The sequence below is a fragment of the Chiloscyllium plagiosum genome, chromosome 15, assembly GCF_004010195.1.
Source record: "Chiloscyllium plagiosum isolate BGI_BamShark_2017 chromosome 15, ASM401019v2, whole genome shotgun sequence".
Classification (NCBI taxonomy): domain Eukaryota; kingdom Metazoa; phylum Chordata; class Chondrichthyes; order Orectolobiformes; family Hemiscylliidae; genus Chiloscyllium; species Chiloscyllium plagiosum.
The window spans coordinates 45,582,441-45,594,350 of NC_057724.1; the positions used below are offsets into that span (position 1 = coordinate 45,582,441).

At 38.9% G+C, this 11,910-nt stretch overlaps 1 protein-coding gene across 1 annotated transcript in view; it reads right to left on the reverse strand.

Moving 5' to 3' along the window:
• The window catches only part of cul4b (cullin 4B), an 85,365-nt gene extending 77,786 nt beyond the window's left edge, over positions 1–7,579 (reverse strand). Inside the window, exon 1 of the mRNA XM_043704821.1 lies at positions 6,890–7,579. Coding sequence (XP_043560756.1) covers positions 6,890–7,286 — 397 coding nt within the window. The 5' untranslated portion in view covers positions 7,287–7,579. The remainder of the gene's footprint in view (positions 1–6,889) is intronic.
• Positions 7,580–11,910: the final 4,331 nt, after the last annotated feature.

The following is an 11,910-nucleotide window of genomic DNA, read 5'->3' on the forward strand; positions in this document are numbered from 1 at the left end:
AATTTCTATGTCTTTCTAAATTTGACAACCTAAGTTTTCTTATGGCTTATGAAAATTTGATCAGTGCCAAAGATTTTGTGAAAATTGTACAGCTTTGAATAGATTCCCTATAGTCTCAATGGTAGAATACTTTATACAATGATATTTCAACATATTAATATTCCTACAAACACTATTCTTATTTTTATGTAACAAAACAATTGAAGTTGCAATTGCTGAATTGAAGACAATTTCACCTTAAAAGAATTTAAGTAGTTTATAGTTCGCTCACTAGGAAAATATTTGATGGGATAAACTTCCACACTGTATCGTGGCCGATTTAACAACACAATTTTAAAAAGATTCACCAAACACACATGCTGTAATTGTGTGTAGAAAGGATATTGCATGATATTACATAATATACCTATGGTCATTATCAAAAAGAAGGTAATAATGAATATTCATATTTTACAACTATAAATGTTCTATTCAGACAAAAATAGTAAATTTGAAATTGATGTTAATGCAAGTAAATAATAGTTAGCCCTTTTTGATATTGTTCGCAATTGCCTGCTTTTGAGTCTTCAGCAATAAAAGCAGACAATTGGTGGTGGGGACTGTACAGAAAGTAAAATTACTTATTTTCTTCCAATACCTTTGCCCGCAGGTTTCCCACCACCTCTAGGTTTTGCCCATTAGGTCTGAACTAATTAATTATGTAACTTTCTTGTCAATCGGGTTTGTGCTAGAACAGCAATCTTAATGAAAACTCCAACATGAAGGCAGTATCATGAGTAGCAAAAGTAAGTATGGTGATGATGGGAGGTAGAACATATTTAAACTAATGATGTAAAATCAACAACGAGTGGGATTTAACATGAATCAGTGTTGGGTTTGTTGCTGTTTACTGTTTATATAAATGATATAAAGGACAGGACAGAAGTATTTTCATGACCTGATGCTGCTGCTTCAGGGGTCCAAAGTATGCTACATGTTGTGCACAGCAATTTCTTAATGAAAACTACTGCCAACAGCATGCAGGAAAGTTTCAAATTATCTGGAGTAGCAGATAAGGATAAAGGGAGAATCAAAGTGAGAACAGGGCAGGGAAAAATCCAACAACAGCATGATGTATATAGAAAGCTAAATTAATAACTTTATTAGCTTGGGATTCCTACATTTTGGAAGCTCTGCAGGAGTCAGATCTCAAACTTTCACAATACTGTCGAGTGGAAAGGGAAGGTGTCAGAATCACAGTCACAACCTATTTCTTTGGAAAGAACTATTCATTTAGTTTAAAAAATCTTCTAATCCTAAAAGGTTCTAACCATCCTGTACTGTCTATCATAAAGTATATCGAAGACATAAAGACACAGTTTAGTGAAGCTTTTCATCTTGCACTGATTACCTTCTACTTTCCTTGCATGAAATAGAGATATTGCGGCAAATAATGGGAGCAAAATATGTTGAACTGGTTAAGTATTCAAATAAGTGAGAAATTGAGTTAGCTATTGGTAATAGACTGATGAACTATTGAGTCTTCAGCAATCATGTAATTTCTAATGTTCCCTGAAGAAATCTTACTATCCAAGCAAATAAAAGACAAAGGTAGAATTTGTCTCAAATTGCAAGTCATAATTACCTGTCTTAATTCCAGACTGAAACTTGATTGGCAATCCCTTATGAAGCTTAGCAAATGGAATTACAATGTTAAGCTTTTCACTATAGAAGTCTTAATGTCCATAATGATGACAATTGTCTCATTCGTAACAGACCAGTAGCCATTACTCTTTATGCTAAATCACCCAAGGTGGAGAATGGGTGAGGAATGCAACACTTCAGTGAACCTTCAACTCTAGATTATCTTTTGATTGTTTGGGTGGAGAGAAGGACATGATTCAAAAGATTAAAAGCATTTCCATGTGATTAAGAGTTTTAAAACTCCAAAGAGTGGATTACTGAAATATTTTTAAAAGAATCCTCGACAGTTTTTAAAAAAAAATTCATTCACAGCATGTGGATCTTGCAAGTGAAGCCAGATTTATTTTTCATCCTAATAACCTGGAGAAGGTTACTGGTGAGACTCTTTCTTGAATGGCTGCAGTCTGTGTGGTATACACCTAGACAGTGGCTTTGGGAAGTTATTTTCAGGATTTTGAGCATAAGTAAAAGAACAGCAATCTGGTTCTAAGTTACGATAGTATGTGGCTTAGAGAGGAACTTGAGAGTGGCTGCAACGCACTTACCAATGTACATTATAATGCCATGTGTGTTGCTGTTAGGGGGAGTTAATGTTGAATGTGTTTTTTTGATAACAAGCCAATCAAATAGACATTTTTCCTGAATCATGTTGAATATTTTTGGAGTTGCTTTCAAAATATTCCATCGCACTCATCACGTGAAGATGGTGGACAGATTGAGAAGTTGAGTGAATTACTCGCTATAGAATTCCCAGATTCTGACATTGTTATGTTGCCACTTATTTATATAGCTGGTCCAGTTCAACTTCAGGTCAATGATAAACCCCACAATGTTGATAGTCAGGAATGGCAATGAAACTGAAATGTCAAGGGAAAATCTCGAATTAGCTCTGGTCATTTTCTGACACTTCCGTGGCATTCACGTTATTTGCCACACTAGCCCAAACCAGAATGTTGCAGAGGTACTGCTACATTTGGACATGAAATGCTTCATTACCTGAGAAGTCACACATGAACACTGGATAATCAGCAGCAAAAATCCATACTTCTGACCTGATGGAGGAAGGTCATTGATGAAGTAGCTGAAAATGTTTGGTTTCAAGGCACTTCCCTAAAGAACACCTGAAACAATGTCTTGGGCTGAGGTGACTGACCTACAACCACCACAATCATCCTTGTTTGTGCCAACTATGACTGTAATCAAGAGTTTCCTTCCCACCAATTCCCACTGACTCCATTCTTTTCAAGTATTTCTTGATACCACACTCAGTCAAATGCTCCCTTGATGTCAAAGGCAGTCATCCTGCTTCCCCTCTTTAGTTCAGCTCTTTTATCCATGTTTGGACAAGGATGTAAATGAAGTCAACTGTAGATTGGCCCTGACAGAACCCAAATTGAGGTGGTTATTTTTGAGAGTATCATTTTCTAGTACTGTCGATGATACGTTCTATAACTATGCTGTTGATTGAGGGTAAATTCCATGGTTTAACGTTGGCTAGGTTTGATTTGCCCTGCATTTTGCAAAGCAAGCATATTTTCTACAGGCGATTTTCTATAGTTCTCTGTATGTCAGTCTTGAAACCCAACAGAGAGCTTGGCTTGGGGCGGAGTTCTGGAGCACTACTGTCAGGACACATGGTCTTTACAGTATCTGGCACCTTCAGCTATTCCTTGACAAGGGCTGAATGAATCAACTGGGCTGAAAGGTGATGAGATGCCCAAAACCTCAGCATCATACACTTGACACTTCTTGCTGTCTCTTTTTCAATTTTTTTTGTGCTTAAATGCTGTTTTTCTCCTTCAGTGTGGATGAAGATATATTTGTAGAGCTTCCTCCTCCAGTGAGTTGTTTCATTGGGCACCACCATTCACAACTGAATGAGGCAGGTCTGCAGAGTTAAATCATTGTGGGTTGTCAGATTGCTTCACCTTTCAATCGCATGCTACTTCTGCTGTTTGGCACGCTCATAATCCAGTTTGGTAATTTCACCAGGTTGACGCCTCATTTTTAGCTCTGCCTGCTGCTGTTCCTGAAATGACTTCTTGCGCTCTTCATTACACTTGGATTGATCTCCAAGTTTGACATAAGAGTGGGGACATGCCAGGTTATGAGGTTAAGGAGTGCAGTTCAATACAATTCTGTCGCTCCTGACGGACAGAATGTCTCATGGATCTTCAGTCTTGACTTGCTATATCTGTTTGATATCGAGCTAATTCCACATGGAGATACTGAAACACAACTGTATGTTGACAGCAAAGTCAGGATTTTGTCTCCACAGTGACTTCTGTCAACAGTCATGGACAGATGCACCTGCTACATATAGATGAGTGAAGATAAGTTCAAGTATATTTTCCCTGTCAACAATTCCCTAACAATCCGCCACAAATCCGACTTGGCAGGTTTCATTTACTGATTGGTTAGTATCGGATACTAACCATCTTTTGGTGATAGACATTGATGTTCCCCACCCCAAGTACATTGGCATCTTCAGTAAGTTAGCTAAGACAGACTGAAATCGGGTTTCCACATCCACGTTCAATCTGATGCCTTGAGACATCAACAAGTCCAGATTCAAATGTCAAGGACTCCCAAGCATCTCCCTCCTCACTGTATATTACTGTTCTCGCCACATTCCCTGTTGGTGGAATAGGACATCCCAAGGAGTGGTATTGCTTTGGACAAAGTTATTTTCACAAAAAATCCTCTCTTCCAGAAAATGTCAGGATATTGCTTCACTTGTTTGTAGAACAACTCTTCCAATTTCGGCATAAACCCAAAGATGTCAGAATAGAAGACTTTGCCAGGTCAACAGGGCTACGTGCACCTTTGTCATTTCCAGTTTGGTCCATGCAGGGTGGTTTGCCCTGTATCATTCCTTTATCAGCCTTGTAAGTGGTTTGATTCAACTAAATGGCTTACAGGGCCATTTCAGAGGATACTTAAGACTCAGCCCCAGTGGATCTGGAATTCAGTCAGCAATGAGAAGCAGAAACCCAAACTGAATCTCACCCATTCCAAAAAAATTAACATCAAGTTTTTGTCAGCAAAATCAGCACAGTCCAAGGATCAAACTCTAATGCACCTGATCGTGTCACTCAGTTCTACACTAGGGAATGCTTTTAACAAGTTATTTCAAGACAACCATCATTCATACAACTGATATTGCCAATAGCTAATTATTCTAAGCACAAACCAGCAATATTTCCTCTCCATAGCATCAATCCTGCCACAACAGAAAAGTTCAGCATAGCATCTCACATTTTACCGGCTATGAGATAGTTTAAAATTGGATTAATGCTTGGAGTTAAAAATTCAGAATCAAGACAAATTAGTAAATAAATTGCAAAACTCAAAAAGGAATCGACTAAAACTACTTTTTGAGGTCGAGACACCCAATACAACAGCCTGAGTACTTCCAAGTACAAGAAATGGCAATTCTTTTCTTGAGCACAAAGTTCTTTTTTCGTATTTCGATTAGCAGCTTTGGAACAGTGCTGTCCAATAGAAATCGCTAATTAGCTGGAGGCGGAACTACTATGAGATTTTCTTTTAGGAATATCCAATAACTTCAAAACAAAATCCTTCACATGCTGACCAAGACAAATTTAGTGCACTGTATATTTACTTAATGTGTACAACATTTAATGACTTTATAAAACAAGAATAAGGATTTAAAAAACTTGGGCATTTTAGCTTTTGTATTTTAATTTGACCAAAAAAAGCTACAGGATTCAGATTAGAAACCCATGGCAAGTCTCTGTTAGCCGTTTTTTATGCATGAGTTAGGAACAAGATTTCAAATTAGTCACATGCAGCTAATGTACTGGATAATATTTTATGAAACCATAAATTGCAACTTTCTCCCATCCATTCATTAGATATGCTTCTCAAAATATTAACTACAATACTATCCTTCAACATTGTAATGCAGATCCTCGATTGGTCAGTATTTGACAAATACAAATGAATTATTTCATGGAAAATTCTGCCCCTTTTCCTGAAATATAACATCTTTATTTTAACAACTATTTGCTGACTTTTCTCTCTTGTTCAAACAGTTGCTTGCAGCATAGGTGTTGGAGTTCATCACCTAAGAGATCGTATAGAGTTGATTCAATTGGATCAAACATCAGGAGATTATTGCACAGAGACATTCAAATCAGGGAACAATATTAGTGTCTTTCCAATACACTACCTTTACCAGCTCAACCAAATCATGGCCAACTAATGTAAACATCATTGGATACTGCCACCAATCTGCTCATCCAAAACTCAAACCTGCAAACCATGATGATCACAAGTTCCATATTCACATGCTGTTAAAATAAATTAATCTCAATTAGCTATCCTCCTTGAGAGTGCTACCACTGACTCCAAAGTAGCCATCCTACTTCAGCCAAAAGCTCTAAAGTATCCCAGATCTGACCATCAGTCCGTACTTATCTTCTGCAGATTGCATACACAGCAAATCAAATTTTGAACATGAACAATGGCAAGACAAGCAAAATAAAATCCAAACTAATCTCCAACAGGTCATGTTCAGAATAATAACTGTAATTATTAGTTGAAGGTACCACATTTTCAAATGCTACAATCTACACTACTTTTATAAAACATGCAACTTCCATCTATCACAGGAATTAGCAGAGCATATTCAGCCGAAATTACATTTTAAATTATTCTGGCAACAGCAAATTAACATTGTTTATGTGGAACAGTTGTTACGGAAAATATATTTTTACAATGATAATAGGTGAGTTTAAAGATAGATGAAGAAAACAACTTTGTTTGAGTCGTTCTCCAGTGTCAAAAACCTAAAATTGTGCTTACCATGGGTAAAATTTTTAACTTAAAGAACGTTTCAAAAAGCAAAGATTGCAATACCACTGTACTTCAGTGATTATTGCCTACGAATTGGTCCAAATGTATGTGGAGTTTTATTTTGGCTTTCAAGCAATTATAGGCCATGGAATCCAGCTTTTGCCATAATTAATTGAGTGGAAAACAATTAACTTATTTTGATTACTTCTGCAACTCATTTACCTGTGTAGGAGCAGAAAAAAACGAATGTGAAGTTCACTTGATTTTTTTGGAGGAATTGGGAGGATGGGGAAATGGCTTTTTAAAACCGAGTTCCATCATTACAGTACCTGCATTTCCTAACTTACATTTTATTTATTTTCAATATCAAGATCTCCTATTATACCTTTGAAATTTTTAATAACTAATTTTTTAGCCGTCCCCGGCTTGCTGTTGGCGAAGGTGGTGGATTTGGTCAGGCCGTTAGCATGCCCCGTGAGCACGGAACAGCCGCTGCTTTTCCTCTGCTCCTCCGCCATCATCACATCGAGTCCAACAAAGTCTAGCGAGTCCTCGAACTTGACTCTCTTCTGAAGCTGGTGGTTGCAGCAGGTGGAGGTGGAGGAGGTAGAGGAGGAAGACTTGGGGGCTGCGGAGGGGAAGAGCTGGGTTGGCTGAGGTGTTTGGTGCTGGTGGTGCTCGAACTCGCCGGCCTCGGCTAACTTTCGCTTCCTCGGACTAACATCAGCCTGTTGTCGCACCTCCTGCGGTGAATTTTGTGAAGAGAGGCCCGTTCGAAACATGAAAACTTGGAGCCGACGCCGTCCTATTGTTTTTTTAAACAAACTTGCGTGCTCACACACCCCCGGTCTCGAAAAAGAAAAAAAATCGGGGATGGGGGAAACCGGGAGGGAAAAAAACAGGATTAGTACCGACTCCAAAACCCTCCACTAAATTTCGGCCACTTGTTTTGTCAATAGAGTAAAATGGCGGCACTTCCGGTGACACTTTGCATGCCGGGAGGTGAACTGTCCGATGACGTCACTAGGGGCGGGCCTACTCATTCCCCTCCAATTTCCCACCTCCCTCATATTCTCTCACAAAATTCCCACACTCGAGGCATTATCGCTTAGAAATACTGCCCAATATTCATTCATGTTTTGGGGGAAGCACAGGCGTGTTTTTTTTAAATCTTTGCGGCATTGACCCTTCTCATTCAGCTTCTTTCCAACAAAGCACTGAAGGCATCACAAAAGCATTGAAATTTACACAAAAATTAAACAGAGAATTGCGGATGCTGGAAATCTGAAATAAAAAATGACTTTACTGGCGGAACTCAGCAGCATCTGCGGGGAGAAAGTAAAGTCAACGTTTCGTTTCCATCCCTGTAAAAGTGAACTGGGCAGGATAGTGATAAAATGGATTCTTGTCAAAATGGACACATCCTCAGTTTCATGAAATTATGTAGAATCTACATCATGGAAATAAACTGTTCAGCCCAACTGGTCTATGCCTTTGTTTGTATTTCATACCAATCTTCAGCTAGCTCTGTGAGGTTTGCAGATGTCGTAAACTATTTGTAGTCCGTTCAGTATTCTGCACAGTAAGGATCAATCGTTACTTTTTATGAAATCAGATCAACTGAAATTGAAAATACTTCATTATTACCAGTTATCGTGTGGTATGTACATTATTTTAGGCAAAACTTAGATTAGCGACTGACCAATTAACCAAGAATGATGATAATGAGAAGTTGCTGAATCACTGCCCACGAATGATGCCTCAGGTACGTCCTCCATCACACCCCAAAAGGTTGTTTACTTTTTCACCTTTGAACATACTAAGTTCTAATTCAAACCTTATATTTTGTATATAATAGAATATGCCCTGATACATAATGTTATAATGATTTACTGTCCCTTGTCAAAGCAGCAATTTTGTTTTCAAAACTGAAACCTGACTTTGGAGTGTGAAGAGGACGCCGCTGCAGGCTACACTATCACTGCAGATGCATGGGTTTGATACCAACATGAGTAAAGATCCAAGGAGCATCACTCAAACAACCAGTTGAGCTCATACTAGGAGAAAGAATCATACTTTGAAGGTGATTTCAAAAACTATATGTTGAGAACTATGAGGGCTCAATGATCAGCATCAATGAGTACATGAAGTCAAAAAAGATGACCAAATGGATACCTTCAGACTGTTTTTCATCAATAGCTTCAAATGGCCTAGTAAGTATGTATTATTAATGCCCTGATGACTCTCCGGTGCTTTATGTCTGGAGTGACATGCACAGATGTTCAAAGGGCTATAATTGTTACTAGAAGACCTGTATCATGTTGAATATATCTTGAATATTGATACTGAAGATGACTTTTGAATCTGCAGCGCCAATGAACATGATTGAGTTTTTGAAGGAATAACAAAGAGGATTGATGAGGGCAGAGCAGTGGATGTGATCTATATGGACTTCAGTAAGACGTTCGACAAGGTTCCCCATGGGAGGCTAGTTAGCAAGATTATATCTCATGGGATGCTGGGAGAACTAGCTATTTGGATACAGAACTGGCTCGAAGGTAGAAGACAGAGGATAGTGGTGGAGGGTTGTTTTTCAGACTGGAGACCTGTGAACAATGGATTGCCACAAGGATCGGTGCTGGGCCCACTACTTTTCATCATTTATGTAAATGATTTGGATGTGAACATAGGAGGTATAGTTCATAAGTTTGCAGATGACACCAAAATTGGAGGTGTAATAGACAGCAAAGAAGGTTATCTCAGAGTTACAACGGGATCTTGATCAGATGGGCCAATGGGCTGAGGAGTGGCAGATGGTGTTTAATTTAGATAACTGCAAGATGGTGTGTTTTGGAAAAGCAAATCAGAGCAAGACTTAAACATTTAATGATAAGGTCCTAGGGAGTGTTTCTGAACAGACACCCTGGAGTGCAGGTTCATAGTCCCTTGAAAGTAGAGTTGCATGTAGATACAATAGTTTTCCTTTATTGGTCAAAGCATTGAGTATACGAGTTGGAAGGTCATGTTGCAGCTGTACAGGACTTTGGTTAGGCCACTTTTGGAATATTGTATGCAATTCTGGTCTCCTTCCTATCAGGAGGATGTTGTGAAACTTGAAAGGGTTCAGAAAACATTTACAAGGATTTTGCCAGAGTTGGCAGATATGAGCACCACGGAGAGGCTGTTTTCCCTGGAGCATCAGAGGCTGAGGGGTGACCTTATAGAGGTTTATAAAATCATGAGGGGCATGGATAGGATAAACAGACAAAGTCTTTTCCCTGGGGTGGGGGAGTCTAGAAGTAGAGAGCAAAGGTTTAGGGTGAGAAGAGAAAGATATAAAAGGGACCTAAGGGTCAACATTTTCATGCAGAGGGTGGTCCGTGTATGGAATGAGCTGCCAGAGGAAGTGGTGGAGGCTGATACAATTACAACATTTAAAAGGCATCTGGATGGGTATGTGAATAGGAAGGGCTGAGAGGGTATGGGCCAAGTGCTGGCAAAAATACCTAGATTAGGATAGAATATCTGTTCAACATGCAAGAGTTGGACCAAAGGATCTGTTTCTGTGCTGTACTTCTCCATGACTCTATGACTCTATAACTGCCAACCTCATCCTCAAATATGGTGATCAGGGATTCATGAGGTGATACTTATCCAACATTGTTAATTTAACATCTTAGAGCTTGGCATTGGAGAACTGTGCTACAGATTGAGGAGCGTTTGTCTGTGATTTCCCATACAATCAAATGCTTTACTCACAGTAAGAGTATAACATGTACTGTAAGGGAAAGTCAAAGGAGCAAGCTATTTACCTTGACATTCCTTCAACTTATTTTGAATTTGTAAAAGAGCCCTGGAGTTTAAAGCTACTTCTTCAGAAAATTTGCATCACATTCTTTTCAGATCTTTAGTAGCTAATCCAAAGAAAAATGTTCCTCCTACATAATATTTCTGTTAGAAGGACACACTGATCTAATTCCCTGGGATTTGATGTTCCTTCCTTTGATCTCTCTGCTATGTTTTGATATATCTTGTTCTAATATGTGTTCCTCTGGTCTTCATACTATTTCAGACCAGAAATAGGTTACTGATAAATAACATGTATCAATCATTCTTCATGATGGTAAGGCTATCGAGCAACTTGCTCTGTGCTGGGCAGGTTCCGACGTGTTAGGAGAAGATGAAGAAATCACTGCTGAAGTCAGAGTAACATCACAACTTACCTCAAAGTCTAATTAGTTAATTCCTAACTCTACATGTTTGTTACCCAGATTGTCTGCTCTACAAGTTCTAAACTTTTAAAAGAACAGCATATTTTACAGGTTGTCAGTGCACCAAGTCTCTGTCTCATCTCTCGATCATCCCTTCGGGATCCCCCCCCCCCACACCCCGCCCCCGGCTTCCTACTCAGCATTTCCCTGATTAACACCATACTCAATCCCTATTCTCCTTCACAATTATCCCATACAGTTTCCAATTTGCTTTTGCTTCACCCTTTATGGCCAATTCAGGTCCTAACTTCTGTCCCTTGTCAAGTTTTCCAAAACCTGGATTAGTTAAAATATTGCAATCTGGCCTTAGACAGCCAGCAGGTCTTCATATTTAAACTGTCTGATTTTGGATGATTCTGATTAATCAAGGAATGTTAGCTCAAGCACAGGATGAACCTCTCGGTCTGCTTTTAAAGCAGCATAGAATCTTAACATCTACCTGGACAAAACCTCAATTAAACATACATGCTGAAATACTGCACTTTTATCAGCCTGCACTTGTATCAGCCTGGATAATGCACCCACAACTTTTTAACCCAATGGCAACAGTATGTTCAACTTAGTGAAATTAAGTCAAATATAAATATAAAGTCAAATAGGTGGCATGGTGGCACAGTAGTTAGCACTGCTGTCTCACAGCGCCAGAGATCTGGGTTCAATTCCTGCCTCGGGCAACTGTCTGTGTGGAGTTTGCACATTCTCCCTGTGGAAGTGGACAAATATTTGAAGGGGAAAAAGGAGTAGTCACTGTGGATGGGGCAAGGAAGTGAGACTGATTGGATAACTTTCAATATGTCAATATAGGCAAGATGTGCTATAAAAGTAAAGGATTGAGTTCCATGATAACTTATGAACATCATCAAAAAAATTGTATTTCAGGAGACTGTCATAAATTAGGGTCTGTTTAAAACTTAATATTTCTAGCATTATCTGTGTAGCATCAGATTTCAGGTGATAGCTGCTCAAGCTCTATTTTCTTTTTCCCAATATAAACAACCACTCACAAACAAGGTCAAAATGAAGGTACAATGAAGGCCACCAGGACCATCGAGGCAAGTATGTTCTGTGGAATTGCACCTGGCACCATAAGTATGTAATTACCAATGCAGTGCTTTGGAAAATAAATGCTTTGTTC